The 26,320-nt window shown below is 45.7% G+C and overlaps 1 protein-coding gene across 2 annotated transcripts in view; it reads right to left on the bottom strand.

Moving 5' to 3' along the window:
* Window positions 1-26,320, bottom strand: part of SHB (SH2 domain containing adaptor protein B) — a 213,081-nt gene that overhangs the window by 64,297 nt on the left and 122,464 nt on the right. For both annotated transcript variants that reach the window (XM_054986452.1, XM_054986451.1), the window contains exons 4-5: window positions 11,266-11,437; window positions 9,888-10,007 (exon numbers count right to left, since the gene is read on the bottom strand). In XM_054986452.1, coding sequence (XP_054842427.1) covers window positions 9,888-10,007; window positions 11,266-11,437 — 292 coding nt within the window. The remainder of the gene's footprint in view (window positions 1-9,887; window positions 10,008-11,265; window positions 11,438-26,320) is intronic.

Here is a 26,320-nt window from a genome sequence, read left to right as displayed (position 1 = left end):
TTATAGCCGTGTGTACATAAACACTATAAACATGCCTATGGTTTGGGGAAAAGAAAAAAAAAATCTTCTTTCACTACATAAATCAAACAGGAACAGCAAGGACTGTACTGTTAAAACAGCACATCTTGAAACTGATAAAAAGGGGGAGATTTGAATAAGGTGTGATTTAACATGGGTAAGGGCTGGGTTTCCATCTGGGTAACAAAAGTGTATGAAGGATACACTTCTGGGCAGCGCTGTGTGTGAACAAGATCTTGGGAAAGAGGTGGATGGGAAGGTAAATATGAGCAGTCCGTGTGATGCAGCAGCAGAAAGGGTGAACGCAGTCTTGGGGGGTATCAACATCCAAATCACAGGATGTCATTGTCCCACTATAATCCGTGTTGCTCAGGCCACACTTGGATTATTGTGTGCAGTTCTGGAGGCCTAATTCCCTAAATAGGATGTGGACAAACTGGAACAGGTGCAGAGGAGAGCAATCCTGACCAGGGGCCGTTTGAGGAAAAACTGAGGAACCTGGGAATGTTCGGTTTGGAGAAGAGGAGGCGGAGGGGAGACGTGACTGCTCTTTTTAAGTATTTAAAAGGCTGTTACTTAGAGGAGGGAAGGGAGCTGTTCCTGTTGGCAGCAAAGGAGAAGACTCGAAACAATAGGAAGGAGGGAGGTACCGGCTGGATATTAGGAAAAGCTTCTTCACGTTAAGAGTAATCCAGCACTGAAACTGGCTGCCTAGGGAGGTGGTGGGTTCCCCCTCATTGGCAGTCTTCAAGGAGCAGCTGGACAAATATGTGATGGGGATGCCCGGGGCTGTTCCTACAGGAGGTTGGAATAGATGGTCTGTATGGCCCCTTCCAACTCTATGGGCCAAGCTAGCAGTGACGAATGACACTTGAACAGCAAGTGAACAGACTCACGTGTATTCCTCCCCGTTCACTGGCGCTCCATTTGCGCTCCGGAGCGCAAGTGGAGCGCCAGTGAACAGGGAGGAATACACGTCTGTTCACTTGCCTTTCAAGTGTCATTTGTCACTTCTAGCTTGGCCCTATGATTCTGTGAATCTTTCTGACTAATGCTCCCCCAAACCTGCCAGCTGAAAAAGAAAAGGGTATTCTAAATGTTAGTCAAATATTATATAAAATATTCCAAGTTTTGATAAGGTTCTCACAGGTCTACTACCATTTTTTTTTAAAAAAATGGTTCCACCATGTAACTAAGCTATACCTACTAATACAAAAGATGCAAAAATAAAACAAAAGAAGGGAAACATTCTGACCCTCCCCTCCCCCACACCATATATAGTAGCCGTTCTTTGGCTATTAGCCTGGAAAAGGACACCTAAGTACTTGAAATATGAAACTTGTTCGATAGGAATGGAATTTAAAGACCAGTGATAAATTTTTGGGGTCTTGTTTTCACACCATATATAACATCGATTACAGCTGGTATATGACATTTTCATGCTGCGTTTTGTAACAATTTATTTATTTATGTCATTTATAGTCTACCTTTCTCACTGAGACTCAAGGTGGATTACATAGCGTGAGATTAGTACAATCAGTATCAAGTACATTTTAATACAGTATCAAGGACATTTTCATAAACAATGCCATAGAGTAAATAGATACAATGCAATCATCTATAAGCAGTAATTGTGGTGGTGGAGCTGACTTATGGCAACCCCTGGTGGGGTTTTCATGGCAAGAGACTAACGGAGGTGGTTTGCCATTACCTGCCTCTGCAACCCTGGTCTTCATTGGAGGTCTCCCATCCAATTACTAACCAAGGTGAGCCCTGCTTAGTTTCTGAGATCTGATGAGATCAGGCTAATCTGGGCTGTCCAGGTCAGGGCAAGCAGTAATTGCAGAGAAGTAAACCCCCCCCCCTGCAAATCTTAAAAGATCACAGAAACACTGCACAAGGGCAGGTCTTTTCAGATTTAAGGAGAGCTTTCCAAGATCTCCAACTTCTCCCATGCAGCGTCCTACTTCCAATGAGAGGCTGGTCCGCCAGCTTATTTCGAATCAGATTCTTCCTCACAGAAATCAAGTTCCATATGTAGGGTGACTGAAGATGCGCACAACATAACCCCATATATGTTCACGGTAATACTATTTTTCAGGGCTTTTTTTCAGCTGGAACGCGGTGGAATGGAGTTCCGACACCTCTTGAAAATGGTCACATGGCCGGTGGCCTCGCCCCCTGATCTCCAGACAGAGGGGAGTTGAGATTGCCCTCCATGCCGCTGACTGGCACGGAGGGCAATCTCAACTACCCTCTGTCTGGAGATCAGGGGCGGGGCCACTGGCCATGTGATCATTTTTGCCAAAGGTAATTTAAACTTATAAAAACTCCCCCCTTGTTCCAACTGACCCAAAGTGACGTCACAGGTCCAGGGAACGTGCGTGCGCACATGTGGTACCAGGGGCACCACCTCCTGCCAAGAGTTGCCCCCTGTGCTGGCAACCCACTGAGTTCCACCACCTCTTTTCCCAGAAAAAAAGCCCTGCTATTTTTCATACTCAGGAAAACTCTTTGTAAATCACGACATCCTTTCTACCTCCTTGATCCATACTTTGAGTTCCAAGGCCCTTCATAAGCGAGCTGAAAAACACCCAATTTCTTATGTTTTAGAGGTTGGAGGAAAATATCACACTAAAAGTTCTGGTGGTCGTACTGAAATCTGCCTTGGAGAATACACACTTTTTTTTCAGTGTTGCCATGTTTATTTCAATGAGTATTATTTTGTCTCATTCTCTTGATACACGAAGCCTTCTATAATTTCACCTTGTCCCACCGTATCACCATTTACAATTTAGTCTACATTTAAAGACAAGTTTTAAATTTTCTACTTTTACTTTATTACAAATCTCACATTGCCATGGGAAACATACCCAAATGTGACATAACAATACATTGGTTCTATACTCGGAACACTATATGTCCCATGATGCAATGGGCACATGTGCAATCTACTAAGATATTAAGACTATCAAAACTGTCTGAAGAGAATCAGTGACATGGTTCTGGATGATTAGCATATCTTGGACTGGATATCTCCACAGGGATTTAAAACGGCATCATGTGAAATTTCCTTGAAAAAAGGGCAGGGAATGTTGTTTGATTCACTAAGGAAATGACATCAAATTGTTCTCTTGTATTTCTGTAACTTTCTAAATTGCGAGCAGCAGACTTCTCAAATAACCCTCAGAGACAAAAGAGTGAAAGAGTATTCTCAGCAGTGGAAGGCAGGAGCTCTCAAACACTACAGGTTTAAAAAGCTATGAACCGTTTTAAGGTGGTTGTTGTGGATTTCCCAGGCTTCGACAATACAGTTTTAAGGAGATTCTTCCGGCTTCTTTATTTTAGCCCTTGTTATTTTAACTCAGTCCCTGTTCTTTGGAATGCCACGTCCATCAAATCACACAGCATGCTCATCACATGTTCTTATAAAAGTAAGTGTTTGATGAGATCAACAATACTCTGGAACCGATAAAAAGCAACTAAAACCGTATCAGACCCTTTAGAGAGTTGGTGGCATATGCGCCAGATGTCTTTCTTGGATTTATGAATCAGTGGGCCAAGTCTTTAGCCCAGTTGCCCTGGAACAATTCAACCCACAAGATATGTTGTGCAACGATGTCACTTGGTTTGCCTTCCACCCAAAGAAAAGCAATTCGTTCTATCTTACCTAGGCCGATTCCAGACGACTAACCGGAAGGCGCTTCATGCCGCCATGTTCCGGATCGCGACGGGGAAAACGCGAAATATCACGTTTTCTCGCGCGAGTTTTGCGCGACGTCGCACCAAACTCGCGTGAGAAAATGTGATATTTCACGTTTTCCCCGTCGCGATCCGGAACATGGCGGCATGAAGCGCCTTCCGGTTAGTCGTCTGGAATCGGCCCTAGTATCTGCTCTCAAAGGTTGACAGAGGACCAATATTCTGTTATATTAGACATTTAGAGTATGGGAAATCTTTAGTTTTTCACAGCTAGTTTTTAGCCTTTTAAGAGTTTTTGAGTGCACCCAACCCCAAGGTCTAACTCCACTGCCTGCCACCTCCATTTTCTCCAGCGCCTGATGCAACTGTCAAGCACCCCCCCACACACACCAATTTAACAGCCTTGCTCCATTCAAGGGGGCTACTGAAAAGTGTTAGTACCATGATCCCTAAAATTCAGAAGCTTCAAACCCCATTACTATTCATGCATCATAGTGAATGAATATATTGAGAAAGTGAAACACAGCCATCTGATTCAAGAAAAAAAATGAATTGCTAGCAGATGAGACAAAAAGGAGAGACAAATCACAGTATTTTAAAGCGAACAGAGGATTTTTGCTACAATTCTGAATACCTACTATTTAAACTGTCAGTAATACTGAAAAGCATATTTTGTAATTCTACTGCCAGCAGGGTCCTAGTCAGAGTTTAACCCTGTTTAAAGGAACAATGTAAACTTCTCTGCAATCCCCAAAGTAATGCACGGAGAGGGAATGTCTAGGAATACCTGAAGGAATTAGTTATTTATCTGTCATCAATGCATGTGGCACTTTTCAGAGTTACGTAAGAGCAAAGAGAAATGTTCCTGCCCTTGGAGTTTGCAATCTAATTTACTCACTGGAGTGGACAATGAAGAGGGTGGGGGAAGGAAAGGGACAGGAGAAGGAAAAGTAATAGTTGCATGGATTTAATTCTTCCTTTCAGATGACAATGAGGATTCAAAAGTGAAATAAACTTGCAGGCATTCTGATTTTTTTTTTAAAAAAACCCACAAGGTGCAATTTTGACATGTATGTCTTGGTAGAATAGAAGCAATTCAAAAAGGAAGTTAATGTGGTGAGATGCATTATGCATTATGGAGCTACTTAATCGTATCACTACAGAAGTGGGAAGGAGTACAGAGCGGTCAGTAACAGCTTCATAGAACCCAGAAATATCTGTATTCAATCCCAAAGTTATCAACTGGGTGGAGAAGGCTGATAGCGAGAAGTGTGTATTTGTACAGTTAGCAAAATGCTTGTTGTCCTATGGCACAGGGACAGAGAGGTCTGCTTATTGCAACCGTCTCCTGAGAGACGGCACAGTGCACCTCTGTGGGTTCTGACAGCATCTTTCTGGGCCACCCAGTCCCAAGGAGTGGAGTGGGGAAGACAGGCTTCGTCCTCCCCAAGATATTGCACCAAAGTTGCACCTTAGTTTTCTTCACAACATGGGGGCCACTCACATCGATGGGTGAAAAAGGTAAACCTGGGAGACACTGCTGGGCAAGTACGGAATCCCTGTTCCCGGTGAATTTCCGTTTCTTGGGGAAAAACAGGTACAGCCCCACCCTCAAACAGTTTTTGCCAAATAAAGTTCCTGGAGAAAAAAAGTTTGGAGCCACTGGGAACTACCCCTTAGCAAAAGAGCAAAGGATTCATCACAGACTATGTCACAAACACCAGAAGCCATCAAGGTAGACACAGAAAGGAACCGTCCATTTCCAAACCCCTCAACCTCACCCCAAATGTGCCCTCTCCGGCTGGTCCACTTTGCACTTTGGGATCCTGTTCGTCTAAAGGAGTAATTGGTGCCCTGTGGAAACCCCATTTCTGCTCCCAGCTATTGCTGACATTCCAGTTCTTCAGCAGACTTCAAACCTTGCTTGCCACAGCCCTATGAAAACTATGTAGTAAAACAGTCAGCGTAAGTTCTGGTGGGATGGTGGGGAATGCGATGGATTAGTTTATGACCGAATGTCTCTTCATGTGGTCAATGGGAGAGAGGCAGACCACCATAGAAGAGTTCATCCCATTGAGGCACTTTTGCAACTTGGTAGGCAAGCTGGAATTCCTTCTTTTGTCTAAACAAGGGCAATAAAAATTGCTCCCTGCTTTGTTCTAACAGAGAACCGATTTCTGATCATGAGGTCCCCAGCACCACAAACGTACAGCTGTTTAGCTGCATGCACGCTGAGGGCGATTCAATCAGGCCCAAGCAACTTGCGATCCATTAAGCCGAAGACTGCACACAACGGTGTTCTGGGAGAAGCTTCCTGGCTGTGCTTTCGGACTGGTATGCAAAAACAGGAGGGCTGTTGGGCACCAGAAAGGCCACAATATGCCCTCTCCAGCTTCATTTTCTTAAAGGTCATGAAATGTGCAAGTCTAGATTAAAATGCATTTCTTTATTTATTTTACTTAATTTATACCCAACTTTTCTCCCAAATGGGGACCTGAAGTAGCTTACAATGTTCTCGCCTCTTCCATTTTATTCTCACAACAACCCTGTGAAGTAGGTCAGGCTGGGAATGTGTGACTGGCCCAAGATCACCAAGAGAGCTTCCATGGCAGAGCAGGGGTTTCAACCGGCATCTCCCAGATCCTTGTACATCACTGTAATCACTGGGGGTGGAGGAAAGTGCTGTCAAGCCACAGCCAACTTATGGTGCTCTCTCATGGGGTTTTCAAGGCAAGAGAGGTCCAGAGATGGTTTGCCATTGCTGGCCTCTGTGTAGCGATCTTGGACTTAGATGGGAAAGCTTATGAAAAAGCACAACCTACAAGCAGTATTCAGACCCACCAGAAAAATACAATAGATGCTACGATCAGCAAAAGACAGTAGAGACCCCCTCACCTCTGTAGGAGTATACCGCATACCCTGCAGCTGTGGACAAGTTTACATCGGGACCACAAAGCATAGCATCCAGACAAGAATAAAAGAACATGAAAGACACTGCAGACTTGGTCATCTGGAAAAATCAGCAGTGGCTGAACATAGCCTAACTCAAACAGGACGCAGTATCCTACAACACTTCCAACTACTTCTTCAGATTGCACAGGGAAGCCATTGAAATTCACAAGCATAAGCACAATTTCAACAGGAAAGAAGAGACTTTAATAGAGCATGGTTTCCAGTTCTGAAAAACACCAGGCTAACAAAACACTCTATACTCGACAATAGCCCTGCAGAGAAGATTAGCATATCAACCACCAATCCATATGCAAAAGAACCTCCTCAGGATACAGTGAAGCCTCCCTCCATTAGCATTCCACACCCTAGGAAACTCTTACAGGATGACTCAGACCAAACCTACCTTCCTGAGTAGATATAAATTACCTGCCAACATCTTCTCCACACTGTGACACTGAGAGATCTCTGTCTTTTGGTGCTACACCTCTGAAGATGCCAGCCACAGCTGCTGGCGAAACGTCAGGAACTACAATGGCAAGACCACGGCTATACAGCCCGGAAAACCCACAACAACCATTGGACTTAGTTGCCTCTCATCCACTAACCAGGGCTAACCCTGCTCAATTTCCGGGACTGGTGCCCTGTAGAAACCCCATTTCTGCTTCCAGCTATTGCTTCTAAAAGCACCTGGATTTACATTGACAGCCTAAACAGATTTCAACGGACTTTGAAGGGTGTAACTCAGCTTAGGATGGCACTGTTAACTAGAGAACCACTTAAATGTCTCCGGTAAGAGATGGGGAGGGAGCTCTGTTTTTTTAGCCATTGCAGACTATCTAGGGCAGCACGATTCTCTGCTACCTTCATCTGAAATTATAAGCATAGACGTGCATTGCAAGTGAGGATGAATGCAAAAGGGAAAAATAATGGAGGGGAAAAGTCAAATCTGCTTAAGGTTATGCAGGCTTCAGCAATAGCTAGGAAACCAAAGGGAAGTCTTGGGCTACTGCCAAACAGAGAGGGAATTCAATCACTAAGTGAGAAAAAAGGGGGCTAAACTCCAAACGAAGGCAGCGCACTTTATTTCACTCTTCAGTCAAAAGACCGAAGGAAGCAGGCAGTGCAGGCAGATAAACACTGAGGATCAGGAAATCCACAACCATGAAATTAGGAAGGCACTGCTTTCCTAATAAATATGTCTCCCAAAACTAAAGCTCTGGTCAGCAACTTCACTTCGCACAGGTCTGAAGGAAGTAGTCTAATCTTTTCTCTCCTCGCTAGCATCTGCCATAACACTCACCCCGCACTGCCAGCCTTGGCAAACAGTAGCCCAGTCACATGGGCACCAGAAACTGAAATGTGCCCCAGAGTCCTTGTTGTCCCAGAGGGCTCCGGGTCACATTCTCACTTTATGCAGTACAGCCATTTGGTCTGGAGTGATGCTCAGAGGCACCAGCCAGACCCAACTTAGCCAGACGGTCTGTGTAAAGCTAAAACGTGTCTTGGAGCTCTTTGCCGTGGTGCAGAGATCTCTGGAGGTTTATCCATCCTGCCTTCTCCTGCTTCTTCTTTCCTTCTTTGATAGTGCTACGGGATGTTGAAAAGGGAGGGTAAGTGGTAGGTACTTGGAGGCAGCGGGTGTCCTCCCCCAAGGGGCCATATGTGACTGTTTGGCTTCCAGCTATGGAACTCTGAAGGGAAGTCTTACCTAAGACACATGATCAGCCCTCCATGTATACCAAACAATACATGCATATTAGTACTTAATCTTATGCTAATCATTTCCAGAAAGGACTTATTGCTGAACTATACTAACAGGACAATATTTCGTGTCTTGTTAAGGCCAAGCATATAATGCTTTATGGCAACTCTTAATTCACAATATCTCATATTGTCTGTTGTGTATAATATTTATTGTGTGTGTGGAAAGTTCCATCAAGTCACAACTGACTTATGGCAATCCCACCAAGGGGCTTTCAAGGCAACAGAGAAGCAGAGGTGGTTTGCCATTGCCTTCCTCTGCAAAGTCTTCCTCGGTGGTCCGCCATCCAAGTACTGACCCTGCTTAGCTTCCGAGATCTGACGAGACCGAGCTATACCATGCCGCCTTCCTTCTCATATTTATTACACATCAAAAATCTTGCCTGAGGATTTGGAAACCACGACTGCTCACTGTAAACAGATGAGTTTATTTGATCAAGAAGCCAGACGATAAAGGAGAAGGTTTTTTATCTTTCAATCTGAAGGTATTACTTGAAAGAGCAGAAACCCTCTTGACAACAAAGAGAGACAAGTGAAAAAGCCCAAAGAAATGAAAAGAGAAATAAAGCAAAGTATTTATTTATTTATATATATTCAATTTATATTCCGCTCTCCCCACATCAGCAGGCTCAGGGCGGAATATAACTTGAATATAAATAAATAAATAAACTATTTAAAGAAAGGACACGTTTTAAAGGTGGTTGTGTTAACGAACGACACCATGAGTAACAGGTAAACTGTCCCCTACATAGCAGCATCTTCAGATTCCTGGAATATCTGGCATTACTTACTTTAATGATACTGCTCATACAGCCTATTCGGCTCTGAGCAGTGCCACACTAGAATTAGAGTTAAAATAGGAAAAAGTCTTTTAATATATAATCTGTACAGTATTAAAAATCTAACATATCTGGCATTAGTCAATTGACAACATTTGGCCAGTCAAACAACTGCTGAGCCTGCAATTTCTTTGTCTCCCCCTCTGGATAGTAGAGTGACTTTTATACAATAATTTACCTAGCTATGAAAGAACTATTTAAGGTATCCATTCAGGGCAATATACTCAACAGAATATTTTTGCGTCGTGTCAGTGCAGGAGCACATTTTTAGGAGAGAGGAGTGAAAACAATAGATTTTATTAAATGCCGGGGTGGGAGAAAGAAACAGAAGAGCTGAAACAATTTAATCAGCAGCAAGAACAGATAAAGTGTATTTTGTTAAACGGGGCCAGACAACCACTAAAAAATCCATGCGTGTCCCAGGAGCCTTACAACCAAATCTAAGAACTGTCATTCAAAGCAATACTTTGATGTCTGGAATTCTAAAATTCCTGTGGGGTAGTGGGAGGCCTTTCTAGAGTCAAAATGCAGGAATGGGTTTTGTTTGCTGTTACTGCTGTTACACCCCCCCCCCCCAAATCTGAGTTCATAAATGCTTTTCAAAGGCATACTTACTTTAACGAAAGAGAATAGTCATGTTTGCTGGTTTGACTATTCCTGACGAGATAGCTACATTCTTTACACAACCGCAACAGGTTTTCTGCATCCGTCCGACTGATTGCCCCATGATACCATCTACAAAAGAAACCAAAAGCCAGAGACGATTAAAGATTTATTTGGGGAAAGAGAGGGGGATTTTCAAAACGTTTGTATCACGTATGAAACCAGGGCCATACATTTACATTTTGCACCAGAACGTAGCGGTGGTCTTAGGTGACAGAATTCTGTCCCATTTCAGACTGCAGGTAGTCCTTGTCGTCACAGAAGAAAGTCCATGTATGGCCCTTTCTCTGAGGTGCTACGTGCAGGGGAGGTTTGGATTTTAAATTGGGGGGGGGGGACATTCAAAACTCTGCTCCTCCAACCTGTAATTTGAAAATCTGAAGTGGTACGGCCCCTGGTTTAAAATACCTGAAGGATACCTTTTTTCTCTATTAATCAGCCCAAGCTCTGAGACCGATGGGGAGGTCTTCTTGAAGAAACTTGCTTTGCCAGAGGTGCGACTGGGGGGGGGGGACGGGACCTCTTACAAGGGTGCTTCAGCGGCTATTCCCAGCTCATGCAATTCCCTGGCATTTTTTTACAGGTCTTTCTGGCAAAATGGAAAATTCCTCCCCCCGCCCCACTCAGAGGGGGGGGGGAGTCTCTACGTTGTCTGAAGGACTGTTTGATAGTGTTCTGTCTAGGGCTGCCAGGTCCCCCTTGACAATAGGTGGGGGGTGAGCAGGTGGCAGTGGGTCTTGTCCTGTTTCCCGGTGCACACCAGCGCCCCTGAGCAATGACATTGCTGCCGGTGTGACCTGGAAGTGACGGCATCACGGTGGAAATTATGTCATTGGCCAGGGACACGGGTGTGCGTGTGCCCATTTCCCGAGCCCGCCTCCTCCCGGGTGCACTCGTTTCCTGGGCCCGCCTCCTCCCACGAATCAGCTGCACAGGCACCAATAGGCAGGCACCTGGCAAGGCTAGTTACGTCCTTTTAAAATTGTATCCTGCGGTTGGTTGGTTTTATTATGACAGTTTAATGTTAGTAAACCTGCTGTACTGGGTTTGAGCTGTGGATTGTGAACTGCACTGGGACCCTGGATTGAGGCCAGGCAGCATGGAAGTTCATATTATCTAAACAGGCAAGAACTGGCAAGAGAACGGCAGATGTAGATTTTCTGTAGGCAAGGCACAGGAAAACAGCCTGAGATACCAGCTCTATGACACTCGGCAATGCATGGGGGTGGGACATGGCTGTGCTCTCCTTTGCTAAGTCATCAGCTTCTAAAAACTTACGTTTTTCCTCTTCTACCCCCTCCTCCCACTATAAAACTGCAAGTTAACTTACATTTGTTTTTCCAGTGGAATGGCTGGGTCCACTCTTTCCCCGAGGATCCCACAGAACTCAGGGCTACCGTGTTTTATGGGCTTGAAGCCTCCTCCGGGCGCTCGAAGCTGCCAACGCCGATCGCTGGAAGGGGAAGGAGAAGACTGCCTCATTTCTCCCCCGTTGAATTGAGCTGAAAAAAATATTCAAGGAGAACAGTCATCTCCTAACATTCATCACCCAACATTGTAAAAAACAAAGCAGAACAGACTGCATGCCTTCTAAGCCACATCCAATACACTTCTTTTGATATTTATTTAGTTCATTTGATTACCTGCCTTTCTCTCCAGCGAGCACCCAAAGTGCCTTACATCATTCTCCTTTTCTCTACTTTATCTTCACACCAACCCTGTGAGGTAGGTTAGGCAGAGAGTGTGTGATTGGCCCAAGGTCAACCAGAAAACTTCCACGGCAGAGTAGGGATTCGAACCTGGGTCTTGCAGGCTCTAGCCCAACACTCTAACAGCTGTATGGCTTACAGCTGCACAGTGGCCAAGGCACTGATATGTGACTGAAGTTTTAGTCTCTTCCTTGTCAACAAAGTCACTAAGGGCATCCTGGTGGCTCTTTCCGAATGAGGACGTGCAGTCTCCAGCTCAGAATTCAATCTAATGCATTTGTATTTCTCGTCTAAGACTAATGTAAGGATAAAACGTCTCTTAGCTTTTCAATTCAGGGGGATTCGAGCTGAAGCAAGCGGGAACTGTCAGAGCCAATTATCTTACAACAGTGCAAGTCAAGACAACTTTTGGAGAGAAAGAAGAAAAAAAAACTCTAGTTCTAGTGATTTCAGGAGTCCAGAATGAACAAAACGTTTTCTGGGCAGCTGTCCAGATGCAGATGCTTAAATCTTAGTCAGAAACGGTATATGTGAGAACTTTTTGTTTGGAATGCCAGTGCCACATTGCTTGGAAAAGAAAGAAAGGAAGTCAATCGATACAATTGCCCATAATGCACTGCAGCCAAGGATAATATGACTGAGAACAGGTATGTGTGTGCATGCCTGTGTGTCTGCTGAAAGCTTTGTCTTGTTTTGTATTTTACTTACAAGATTCTGAGGATGTGAACAGGTCTTTAGGCAGCTTTATACGTGTAAGCAAATAAGCTGGAGGCCAGAGCCTTCGAGAGAATTCTGCCTTGCCAATATTTCCAGCTCATAACAAGCAGATAGGGGAAAGTGAAAGGAAGGATTGGCATATCCAGGGCTTATTTCGAGGGGAAACGTGCAGGAACGCAGTTGCGGTAGTTCCCCAAAGAGGTCACATGGCAGGTGGCCCCACCCACCTGACTCTCAGCCGTTTTGGGCCCATTTCGGCCTGGATTGGGGCCGAAATGGCCTGGATCGGGCCTCTGATGGGTGGTGGATCACTCTCCTGCTCAGCAGAGGCCCAATCCTGACCATTTCGGGCCCCTTTTCAGCCATTTTCAGCCCCCTTTTGGGCCCAATTTCGGCCTTGAATGGCCAGGATTGGGTCCAAAACAGCCAGGATAGGTGATGTCAGGGGGTGTGGCATACGCAAATCAGCCATGCTAATGACACACTTCCGGTGATGTCAAGGGGCATGGCATATGCTAATGAGTTATGCTAATGAGTTCCTCCAGCTCTTTTTCTACGAAATGACCCCTGGGAATACGTCATTAGTTTAATCAGTAGTTTTTACTCCAGACTGTCAAAGAACTCAAAGAACATACTGAATGTCACTGGAACCTCTTGAGTGCTCTGCATTTTTGCATTTTGAGCAACCCCTATGACAGTTCCACCGAATCCTTAAGCTGGGGTGTTTGAAACTCTGATTAGGTTGAAGCAGTGGTGTAGTGCGGGTTTGGAGTGCCTGGGGCAATTCCTGGGTTCTGTGCGCATGTGCGCACTCCCAGGACTGCGTGATGTCACTGGAAGTGACGTCATCACGCAGGGCGCAGGAGCGTTCCTGCGATTCGGGCTGCTCACCTTCCTGCCCCCATCAGGCAGCCCTCCACGGCAGTCTCCCGCACCACCTGCTCAGCGTGATTCTCAGCTGTAGGATAGCCAGCTCAGTGTCCAGCGAGCCAACCACCCTGTTGGCACAGCAGGTGGCCAGGGTGCTGCGGGTGGCCTCCTACAGAGGGCAGGCTGTCCTCGGCGCAGCACCCCGCAATGCCCCCCCCCCAATTATGTACCCAGGGTGACTGCCCCTCTCGCCCCTCCTCACACTACACCACTGGGTTGAGGTAGGGAATGCTAGGATACTGAGGGCAATCCCATAGATGCTGCTGCTACAAGATAAGCAAGGACTCTTCCCTTCATCCAGCTTGCTCTTCTCTCTTTATCCCCTCCCCCCCAAAAAGCCCGGACTGAGCAGCAGCAAAAGTCAGGTAAGGAAGGCCCGCAAACAGATACTTGGCAAGAATCAGTGGGAAAGCCTTTCTGGTCAACACACAGAACAACAGATGGGACTCGGTTAACTCAACCTTTCTTTTCCATCCATCTCTGCAGAAGACCACCTGCCGTACACTGATTCCCCAAGCTTGATTTTGATGGGAGAAGAACAATTCCAAGAGGGAAAAGAGACTCTCTTCTACGCACACGAGGAAGAGAAAGAGTGAGTAGAAGCAATGCCTCACTGCACCGTCAGGGTAAGAAATAAAGAGGGAAAGTCAGCACCTTCATTCAGATATCAAAGAATTGGGGATAGAGGTGAGAGGAGTCTAGCTGGAAAAGAACAGATACTCCTCTTTATTGAAGAAATGGTTAAGAATTGCACAGAAGCATATTTCCTGGGAATATCTGGTAGATTTCTTTTTTTTTTTTGGAAAACGGGAGGCTGTAATTCAAGGTCAAACATTGAAATCTTAGCACTGAAATTAAAGATGCCATGTTAATCTACCATTTTCCAACATGGAGTTGGCAGTCCTGATAGGGAAGACAAATATTTAAGAAACCCCCAAGTAAGAGTCTATTAGATTAAATGTGTTAGGAACACATAAACTGAAGGCAAACTCTTCTTGTATGTACTGCTCCGAGGGAGCAGGGAACCAGAAGTGGTTGGACACCTCTTTCACAAGCTTGGAGAATTCGTGTGGTGCAGAGGATGCAAAAAGGCGGCAAAACTGACAAGTCTCCCCCCCTCCCCCCTCCATCTTTACTGCTAATCAAGAGAATTCATTTTGCTGTAAAGAATAAGGAGGGAAAAATGAATAATCGCTGAGCTTTCAGAGGAAAAAGAATGCACGCAGGTACAGAAGTCGTTCAGAAACTCTGCAGATATCCAAGACTCTGCAGAATTTCCAGGGCTTTTTTTTTAGAGGGATCGCTCCAGAAGCAAGCAGATGCTGCTCGAGCCTGGCATGGGCTCTGCAAAGGAGAGGATACAGAAGGGGGGGAAAACCCTCTCTCATAATAGTGTAATTTTCCAAGCTTTTCGTCATAATGCATAAGTGGCGTCACTTCCGGGAAGTGAAGTGACGTCATCACGCATTTCTGGGAGACAGAGTTCCACCACCTCTTTTCCCAGAAAAAAAAAAGCCCTGGAAATTTCTGCAGCTGTCCTACACTGTGAGATAAAACAGCAAAAAACCACTCAGACTAAACACACGCGTGTGTTAAACAAAACACTTTTCGGTCCCTCCCCCACTGCTGGTCTGCACATGCAGTTTGAAACATCCACGTCTCAAGTTTCTGATTCCACCAATGATCATGGGGGAAAGTTGACCGACAACTGCATTCCAACCATCCTGCACTGAAGAATACACACAGGGCCGGCATCAGCTGTACCCTGAGGTGGGGCGGCTGCAGGGGCCCAGGGCTTCTGGTGGGTCCCGCTGCTAATGACCATGTGCCCGCCCCTGCGCCTCACCTGCCCTTCCCCCATGCTTGCAGGGAACCTGCTCTTCATGGCCCAGCCAGACGCACCACATAGCGTTGTGAGGAAACGGGCATGTGGGGGGGATACAGGTGAGGTACCTGTGGGTGCAGGGGGTGAGAGGGCTCATGACGGGGTGGGGGGGGGATGCTCAGGCATGTGAGTCAGAGGTGGAGGCATGGGGGGGTCTGGTGGTATGCTGGGCTTCCCCCAAATCTGAAACTGGCCCTGGATACATGAATTTGGCCTCCGTATAAATAAGCTGCCAACTTGGCAAGATGTCCAAACTACCCCTGGAAAAAATATCAGTTCAGAACTTAACAATATCAACATTCAAATTTCATAGTCTTCCTTGTGGACAGTAAGACAGAAATCTGAGAAGAGGTTGTCAACATTTCCATATGTAAAATTCAAGATTTGAGATTCTTGAAGAGCTGAGCTCCCTCCCTCCAATAGCATTTTGGCTGTAGCTTGGATGAAATTTCATAGTGCTGTCTTAGAGCTGAACTTCAGGAAATGGTTTTCAGGACAAAGACATTCATAATTGGTTGCAAGACCGAGAATGCCTTGAGAGGAAGAGGCAAAATCCTTTCCTTTATCTGTAGGGGATTGCTCTTCAGTTGCTTTATTGTCTGTGCAACTATAAAACAAAGAACAGTAGTTCGAAGAATTTATATGGTTTCCTGACAAAGACTAGAGAGGTGTGTGTGTGTGTGTGTGTGTGTGTGTGTGTGTGTGTGAGAGAGAGAGAGAGAGAGAGGAAGGAAGGAAGGAAGGAAGGAAGGAAGGAAGGAAGGAAAAGAATCTTGATTTCTTTTAGGAAGCTAGACAGCTTCCTAAATATTCATTAAACCACACTTGTCTGGTATCGAACTGGTAGCTTAAATTTTGGGAGAGCATAAAAACTGAGGAATGTTCAAGAACAATTTAAAGTTAAGCAATTTTAGGCGCCTCTAATTACTCCCATTTGAGCAACAATTCTCCCATTGAAATACAAGGGATTTAAAGAGCTTGGGATACAGACTAGTCTATCCCTTTCCCAGCAAATATATATACAGAAAATAGACGTGCATGCCTTTGTTAAAAATCATGGCCTTCCATCAACAACGCAGTACCCATGCAGGAAGAATTTGGAGTGGAGTGGTCCTTATGGGGCACTACATGAAAGGTATAATTACAGAAATCATTCAACTAAATTAACGTGTTCAAAAACTCACAGCATCCTAATCCAGAAGGCAAGGTAGTGAGAATAATTAACCGATACAAGTAATTTATAAAATTTAATTATGTTTCACTTATTTATTCTGTAAAATAGCAATATCTTTAATGTTGTGGTTCTTTATGAAAGACACGCACATAATCCCTTAAAAGAATATTTGTGTTTAGACAAATCACACAACCAAACAATACTGACAAAACCTAATTCATTTATGGCAACTTGCAAGTAATTAAAAGCAGCTAGCAATTAAAGTAGCATTATTTAACATATCAGAAGTCAAACAAGAAACGCTCCTGTGTGTGTGAGGGCTGAAAAAAACTGCATGTTGAAATCACAAATACTGAGTAAACTCTAAACGCGCTGCTTTTTAGTAAGAAATTCTAAATCCTTCTTAGTAAGAAATTCTCACCATAAACTTGTGGGGAAGCTGTACACTTATTTATTTAATTATGTTCAATCTTTTTATACATTTACTCTGCAGAAAAGAAAAACAAACAATAAAAAGAGATTACACGGAGGGCAACAACTTATCAGAATTCAGGTACAAAATTAGCTTCTTTCAGTATTTTAATTATATTTTTCCTTGCCAGAAAAAAAACAACCGAAGAGGCACCAGAGCATAACAGAACTGCAGAACAATAATGGAATAGACAGGGGGGGGATCTTCTTTCTTTGCGTCTCCCTCCTTCCCTTCCATGTGACTGCGGGAACAGCTCACCTCTCTGAATAATTATTATAGTGTGTTCTAGTTCAGGCGCTTCACAAATAATGTTGTATTCCCAGATTATAACAGAGATGCTGTGAACAGCCTCCTCTGTGGATGGTTCTCTAGGTCGACACGAGTGTGTAATCAGCCCAAGGACATCAGGAGAGCTTTCATGGTGAGGGGATCGAACCTGAGACCCCTAGATCCTAATCCAACACTCCATGCCCCAAACTGGCTCTCAAGCCCAGTATAGATGAGCCCACTATGTGTTCACTCCGAGCCAAGCTACAAGTGACGCCTGACACAGGTTGGACACTTGTCAGCTTCCCTCAAGTTTTGAAGGGAAATGTAGGCGTCCTGGTTTTACAGCTTGGCTCTCCATTACAGCTGCAAGACCAGGACGCCTACATTTCGCATCAAAACTTGAGGGAAGCTGACAAGTGTCCAACCTGTGTCAGGCGTCACTTGTAGCTTGGCTCTCACTGCAAGGGAAGGAAGGGCAGACACGAGCGTGCTGGCGCCCGTACTTTATTTCAATGAGAGCCAAGCTACAAGTGACGAATTACACTTGCCTGGCAAGTGAACAGACTCACGTGTATTCCTCCCTGTTCACTTGCCCTCCACTTGATCACTACGTGGGAGGAATACACGTGAGTCTGTTCCCTTGCCAGGCAAGTGTAATTCGTCACTTGTAGCTTGGCTCTGAGACCGCCCAGAGGTCTTGCACAGGGTGAAAAGCAGTGTCACTGACCACATACATCCCCTCCCTAGGATCAGTAACACTGCTTTTTTAACGTTGTTGATAATGGGAGAGGTGTGCCTGCAGGAACATCCTCCCAGAAGACCCTTTCTGGATCATGTAGGAGTGGGAGGACAGCGTGCTTGCGTCTGCTTTCTTCCCTTTTGCTGTTAAGTGAACACAGCTGGGTGGGTTGGTGGGTATCTGTATGAGGCTTCAATGGACTTGGAAAGGCATAAATAACCCTGTTGAGGATGGCGCTGTTGATTTTTCTTGAAGCAATTAGCAGTTCTCTTGCACTCTATTAGTGCCTTCACAGGCAATTTAGGAATTATTGATTCAGAGTATGATCATAATGGACCTGACCTAAGATCCCTATAGGATTTCAACAGGCAAATTTTATACATTTTTCAGAAACCAAGCATTTCCTAAACTTTTGGGGTAATGGAAATCATAATGCATTCCCATCAGCACTTTCCTAAACAGTGTGAACAAAACAGCTCTGAGACTGCCAGGTAAGCTGCTCTCAGCATCTCTGGAGCAGGATATTAAGTGCAATAAATAAATTAGAAATAAAACAAAAGCAATTTACTTATCCATTAGTGAAGCTGTAGTCTGGTTTCCAAGCAATAGAATAAAAAACCATATTTCCATTTTGAGAGTGCCATTTCATCTCAGCAAAAGGCTCTTCTGGCATACCCTAGTTAAGTGCTAAAATAAATGCTTATTGATTCCTTTCGCCCCAAACTATCTCCCTCCTGGAAGGGGATCAGAGACAGTGAGGTGAGAATATACTTTCTGCTCTCATTCCTTAGTTCAGGAAGAAAGGATTGTAAGTGTGTGTGTGTGTGTGTGTGTGTGTGTGTGTGTGTGTGTCTCTCTCTCTCTCTCTCTCTCTCTCTCTCTCTCTCTCTCTCTCTCTCTCTCTCTCTCTCTCCATGCAACAGGGCTGGTTGCAGAAGGAGCATGCTGCGTACCTGGGGGAGTTCCCTGAGATACAGAGAAATGTAATTTTTTCGACCTGGACCCCAACTTGGGGAGAGGCAAGAAGCTTCTGGGGTTGTGGGCTGGGGTTTGTGGGCTTTGGGCCATTTAAAGGGCCCTGCCGCCTGCCAGCTGATAGTTTAAAGGGACCTGTCACTTGCAAGCGGCAGGAAACGGCCATTTAAACTGCCCCTTTCCCTGCTGCTTTGCAGCGGCAGGGAAAGGGGCACTGCCCTTTAAAACGAACCAAACGAACCAGCAGACAAGTTTGTGGAAGTTCATGGAAATGAGCTTCCACAAGCCACTGGTCATGAACCGGGCTGGTTTGTGGGTTTTTTTGGTACGTATTCAGGTTCGTGCCCATCTCTAGTCAGAACACCCCAAAAGTGAACCGGAGATGGTCAGCCCACCCTCTGAGTAAGGGAGAGCTTTCAGTCTCACCAATAAGGCGAACGCGTTCTGCCTGCCTGGTTGCTGGAGTGGCTGTGGTCAGCGCCCAGGACTTGGGGATGGGTGGGTGAGGTGGCGGGTTCCCTGTGGGTGGTCTGAAATCTCAAGAGGTCATATTCAGGGATGCTGGGCGCTATTTTGGATTACAGTACCAACACAGCTGGATGTAAGGGATAAAGATAATGAGCAAAAAGCAAAAAGGGAAGAAATTACTCTGCGGTTCCTCAGTGACCAACCCTTAATATTATAAAGAGTGCCACTTCTCAACAGTCGGGAACACTCTTAATGCAAATGAGAAAGGAACCAGGATATGGCTTCAAAGACGGAAGGGTTGATTTTCAATACTCGGAGTCACTGAGAGTCTTAAGAAACCGTTACATACTCCTGTGGAGAAAAGTAAAACACTGCGCATGGGGATATTGTCACTCAAGAGGCAAAACGGGCCATTCACACCCGACTTTGGGTGGCCTGGCCTGTAGGTACAGTTCAGCAGCAGCAACCTTTATTGGCATTACATCCATATTAACAACAAAAATGCTCCACACAACCACAGGTCGGTCTACAAATATGTAGCTCACCTCATAGATGCAAGATACAAAAATTTAGCTACAGTTTCGATCACCTTTTGGTTCTGAGTAACTAAGAGAAAGATAATTTTACATCCATCAGGTTTCCCTATTTGCTCTCTCAGCAAGGGATCAATAAGTATGGGGTATATATCACGATAAAAAGTACAGTACAGGAAAACATGTTAGTGTATGGTGTTTTGTGAAATCTCTCATAAAGTATCGTGGAGGGTACCACATTAAACTGAGCTTGCAAATAAGCTCTGCGATAATGTGGGGCCATTAAACAGGTAAGATACTCTGTCCTATACCCAGGGGGTAAAACCCCCCAACCCATCTGCCTTTTGCAAGACTCCTTAGATTCTGTAATTGTAGGGATCCATAAAGGTAGTCCTGCCAGTCTCCAGGAAGTGGCTGGAGATCTCCCAGAATTACAACTGATCTCCAGGCCACAGAGATCAGTTCCCCTGAAGAAAATGGCTGCTTTGGAGGGTGGACTCCATGGTATTATACCCTGCTGTGGTCCCTCCCTTCCCCAAACCCTGCCCTCTCCATGCTCCACCCCTCAAATCTCCAGGAATTTCCCAACCTGGACCTGGCAACCTTAATGAAGGGTGCAATCAATGTATGTCTCAGCGCAAGGATGTAGAACGGCCGCATGAAACCTTCTCATCACAATGACAAGCGTTTCTCTAGTACTAGAATACAATCAGGCTTTGTCCTATGGTTTACAGTATCTTTAATTATATGCATCTTATAACGTCTCTTTGGGTTTTTTGGCTGCAGTTCAACAAAGCTAGATGATGAAACTCCCGAGCACCTGTTCAAGCAAGGGAAAGAAGAAATTTATCCTGATTGCTAGTGCCAGACAGATTCCTCCTAGGTCAAGGGGCACTCAAACCTTACTGTTTTGTCATTCTACCAGATACTCAAAACTGCAAGAAATCTTATTACATCTCTTAATCTGTTCTGCTCCCCAACCCTTACTTAGAAACAAGTTATGATAGAATCCTTAAGTAAGCACGAACGTTGTGGCTTTGCAGGATTTGTGTCCAGTGACAAGATTTTCGGGGTATGAGTTTTCAAGAGTCAAAGACCCCTTCTCTTGATACCAGCTGAAGACTCCCTTCAAGTACTTGAAGGGCTGTCATATAGAGGATGGTACGGAGTTGTTTTCCACTGCCCTAGAAGGTCAGACCAGAACCAACTGGCTGAAATTAAATCAAAAGAGTTTTCGGCTAAACATCAGGGAGAACTTCTCGAGTTAGAGAGGTCCCTCAGTGGAAAAGAGTTCCTTGGGAGGCAGGGCCGGCGCCTCCATTGAGGCAACCTCGGCGATCGCCTCCAGCACTGAGGCACCAGAGGGGGCACTGGGGCTGGGGGCACACGCCACAGAGCTGGCAGCGGCAGCGAGTGGGCGGCTGATTGGGATGGAAAGCTGCCTGCGCGCCACCCCGGCCTCTTGCCACGCCTGGCCCCGTAGCTACTGCAGCCTCCCAGCTCTCCCATGCTGCTGCTGCTGCTGCATGTGAGCAGCAGGCACGGCAGGCGTCCAGGGCAGCGTGCGGAGCAACGGAGTGGGAGGGCTGGGAGGATGCACGTGTGCCTCCCGAACTACCCACCGTGCCTGGCTGGCCTGGCACCCTCTCAGCCCTCCTGCCCAGCTGCCCTCTGCCCCACAGTCTGGGTGTGTGTGCGTGCGTGCTTTGCGCGTGCGTGAGGGGGCAGGAGCTGTCCTGAAGCTGCCTCCCGCCGGCCTCAGACACCAGAAACTCTGGCGCTGGCCCTGTTGGGAGGTGATGGGCTCTCTTTCTTTGGAGGTTTTAAAGCAGAGGCTAGATGGCCATCTAACAGCAATGCTGATTCTGTGAACCTGGGCAGATCATGAGAGGGAGGGCAGGAAGGGTTACATGAGTTTTTAATTCTCACGGCCCCTTCTTACATACCCAGGGTAAGGTTGATCGTCACCTTGAGGTCAGATAGCAATTTCCCCCCAGGCCAGTTTGGCTAGGGATCCTGGTGGTGTTTTATCATCTTCTGGGCACGGAGCGTGGTCACTGGGTGTGTGGAGGGAAGGTAATTGTGAATTTCCTGCATTGTGCAGGGGGTTGGACTAGATGACCCTGGAAGTCCTTTCCAACCCTATGATTCTATGATGCTAAAGCTCCCTTCTTCAGTGCCAAATGAAAGGCCTCTGCTCAGTTGCACAACTGATGATTTCATCAGTGTATTTACTCAAGTTATACAGCCTCCCTCTTCCTCTCTCCCATGAATAAAAGGCATTTATGAGATTTCCTTCCTGATGTCATGCTGTGGCATGGGTCCATCTAGGCCAGTATTATCTCTACCCTGACGGGAGGAGGCTCTCTCAGGTGTCAGGGCAGATTTTCCCCCCAGGATATGCTATCCAAGATCCATTTAACTGGAAATGCCACGAGGTTGAACCTGGGACTTTCTGCATGTAAAACATGGGCTCTACAATCGAGCGACACTTCCTCAACGACACTACCTTAAGTTAGTGTTTGTACCAGGGCTTTTTTTCAGCAGGAACGCGGGGGAACGGAGTTCTGGCACCTCTTGAAAACGGTCACATGGCTGGTGGCCCCGCCCCGATCTCCAGACAGAGGGGAGTTTAGATTGCCCTCCACGCTGCTGAGCGGCGCGGAGGGCAATCTACACTCCCCTCTGTCTGGAGATCAGGGGGCGGGGCCACCAGCCATGTGACCATTTTCTCTGAGGGCAACCCACTGAGTTGCACCAAAGTCATTTCTTTACCCTGGAGTATTCTGGTCCAACACAGACAGACCACAGTGCTTTGTGTGATTACTGATGTTAGTATACTGAGCTGGGGAGAAGGCGGTGAATGCAGGGCTTAAAAAGGAAAGCAGGAATGCACGCTTGACTTGAAACCAGGCACACAGGGCAACCGCTACGGTCCGGGAGAGCAGCGTACACCTCGTCCCCCTCCCCCATGCCCTTTGCCACCAATGATTTATTACGCTGATAAGTATCATGGGTTATAAAACCACCTCTACTAGCTTTCAACAGCCTCTTCACAAACAAACACACAGGCCAAAAGGAGTGCACATATTTTGCATTCATAGTTCCAGGAGCATGTTTCAGAGTGCATGAATATATTCTCCTGCTGAAGGTGTTTTGCTATTGTAAAAACAACATGCATTAAACATTCAGATTGCCTTTTCAGAGTCAGACGAATAATCAAGCCACTGTTTTACCTTTTTATATACTGCCTCCAAGCAGGGGAGGGGGCAAAAACCAATTGTACACAGTCACCACAGCTTGGACATTACCCACATTAGAAAGACAATTAAAACTAATAATTTCAACTGAATTAAAACATATCCGCTTTGGATCCAGTAGCACCTCAAAGACCAACTAGATTTCCAGACTATGAGCTTTTGAAAGTCAAAGTTCGGTTCATCAGATATGAGGAGGGGAAAGAGGAAGGAGTCATTATAATCCAGGCAGAGGGTGGGAAGTGTAAATTAAGAGTATCAGGAAGCTAGCTTCAGATTAGTAGCCATTTTGGTCTGTAGTGGAAGAGCAAGGTTCAAGTTCAATAGCACCTTAAAGACCAACGAGATTTCCAGGGTGTGAACTTTCAAAAGTCAGAACTCCCTTTGTCAGTTCTGATGAAAGGAACTCTGACTCTCAAAAGCTCATTTTCTTGGGAATCTGGTTGGTTTCTGAAGTGCCACAGGACAGGAAGCTAACTATAATATACGTTCAAAAAGAGTCCAGTAGCACCTTTAAGACTAACCAATTTTATTATAGCATAAGCTTTCGAGAATCAAGTTCTCTTCATCAGATGCCTGATCAAAACTGGGCAGATACAGAAGAGATATACGTTGTAATCAGGGATTTTTTTTCTGGGGAAAGACGTGGGGGAACTCTCACCCAGGGCAACTCCCGGGAGGAGGTGGTGCATGTCATTATATGCGTGCACACAGCACGCACACGCTCCCAGGACTGCACAGTGACTCCATTTCCGGGAAGTGATGTCATCAAGCAGGCTATGACCCCCTGGGAGTGCTCCCGTGCTCCATGGGAGCCCAAATTGCCCTGAATCTGGCCAAATTCAGCCTGGAATGGGCCTGAATTGGCCCAGAATGGGCTGCTGTAGCGTGAGTGAGCACTTGGCAGTGGCCCAAACTGGGCCTGGAACGGCCACTGCAGCACGGGAAAGCACTCCTCCGCCTGGCAATGGCCCGATCTTGGCTCTTTCGGGCCTGATCCTGGCTGTTTAGGGCTGAAATTGGCCTGGAATTGGCTGCTGCTGCATGGGAGAGCGCTCCCCTGCCTGGCAGCAGCCCAATCCTGGATGTTTCGGGCCCGATTCTGGCCATTGTGGGCCCAAACTGGGCCCAAACGGGCCCCAAATGGCCAGGATCGGGCCCCAAATGGCCTGGAATGGGCTGCTGCTGCACGGAAGAGCACTCCCCTGCCTGGCAGAGGCCCAATCCTGGCTGTTTCAAGCCCGATCCTGGCTGTTTAGGGCCCGAATTGAGCCAAATTGACCCTGGATCGGCCACTGCTGAGCAGGAGAGTGCTCCCCCGCTCAGCAGCTGCCTGTTCCAGGTTGTTCCCCCAGTCTCCCACCACGTGTGCCCCCCCCCCTCAGGAGCAGGCTTACCTTTGCTACAGTGGAACTGATCTCCGTCTGGAGATCAGGGGGCGAGGCCACCAGCACAGAGAGGTGCCAGAACGCCACGCCTGAGTGTTCTGGCAGAAAAAAAGCCCTGGTTGTAATTAGCTTGATAGAGCATGGATACAAAGTGCAGAAAATTAGCATCTGTCATGCAAAAAAAATCTTATGTTCTGATTCAACTCTGGAGGATTCATTGTTCCAAATTTGCAAATAAACTCACATCCGGCACTCTCATGTGATAATTTTCCTTTGAAGTTTCTCTGCTTGAGAACTGCTACTCTTGGTCAGCGATAGAATGTCCTGGCAATTAAAATATTCTCCCACTGATTTTTGAATGTTCTAATTTTTGATATCAGATTAATGTCCATTTATTCTTTTGCAAAGGGACTGTCCGATATAGAGAATCGAAGGGCTTTGCTGACACTTGATGATATATATAAAGTTGGAAGATGAACAAGCGAATGATCCTGAGACGGTATCGCTGGTGCTGTTAGGTCCAGTGATTGTGCTGTTGGAGTGAATATGGGGACAGAGTTGGCATCTTGGTTTACTGCAGGCCCTGGACCCAATTTGAAGGGTACTTCCCTTCTCCTTTTCACTAGTGGAAAAGCTGGTTGGATACACTCTGTTGAAAAAAAAATCAGGAGGGGAGAGAGAACGTACGTGCTCCCCTGAACTTGCTTTGCATCTTAGGAAATAGCAAAGACTGTAATGTAGAAGCGTTATCAGAGGAGGAGATGAGGCAGAGCAAAATGACAGGGTGTTGCAGTACTGTGAAGTTAGGATCCAAATGCCACTAAATCCTGGAAAGGAATGATTAAAATCAAGCAACATCGAACAATGTGTGGATGCAATCAAAGAGAAATTGGAAGAGAAATCACGTACTTAAAAGATATGGCCACGGATGAAGGAATGAAGCAGTCCACTGAAGTCAATGGGTTTAGAAGGTTATATGACTGCCTAAGAGCAGAACCACAAGTGACAAAAGGCACAGATTGGACACTTGTCAGCTTCCCTCAAGTTTTGATGGGAAATGTAGGCAGCTTGGCAGAATGTTGGACAAGTGACAGTTGAAAAGTCCATTGGACAGCAGTCGGAGAGCCAAGCTGCAAGAACAGGACGCCTACATTTCCCATCCAAACTTGAGGGAAGCTGACAAGAGTCCAATCTGTGCCTTTTGTCACTTGTGGTTCTGCTCTAAGACTGCACTGTAAAATGACCAGCAGGCTTAACATTTGGCAGTTTTGTGTATAAATGTCTCTGATATTTTAACTAGTTTTGATACAAGCTAAATGAGCTTGTAAATGTTTCTTAAAAGTTTTTTGAAATAGTTATGACGGAATGTGCTTACAAGTTGTTTAATCTGATTAATGTTAAAATCTTCCAACTGTTTGGACGTTTGTTAGTTAATCCAGCTCTCCTTCAGTTATTGGTTGAAACATTGGAAGGCAGGAACAGATTTAGTTTTTTAAGGAGTAACTGGCTTGGATGCTGCCTGTACTCATTCCCTTCTATTTTGCTTTTAAATCAAAGTTCAACATTCAAGGTGAGTCTTGAGAAATCCTCAAGGGGGTCAAGAACTGGAGCCCCTTCTCCACAGCTATGGCCCTGAGCCTTCGCTACCTGTTTATTATTCAGTATATACAGAATGCAATAAAACTGCTCATTAGGGTTTCCAGAAAACCAGTAGGACAGATTAACACAGAGAGAAGGGAAAGCAGTATAAAATTGATATATACGCCTCTTTATCTTCACAATTGCAGTTTCGTAGAGAACAAAAAATTACATTATGGTAGGCAGAGCAATTTGTAGCACACACATCCTTCCCTACTGATAAGCAACCT

Source organism: Eublepharis macularius, chromosome 8 (assembly GCF_028583425.1).
Source record: "Eublepharis macularius isolate TG4126 chromosome 8, MPM_Emac_v1.0, whole genome shotgun sequence".
Classification (NCBI taxonomy): Eukaryota; Metazoa; Chordata; class Lepidosauria; order Squamata; family Eublepharidae; genus Eublepharis; species Eublepharis macularius.
Note: the sequence above shows the minus strand (reverse complement) of the source record. Positions and strands in the feature narration are given on the sequence as shown.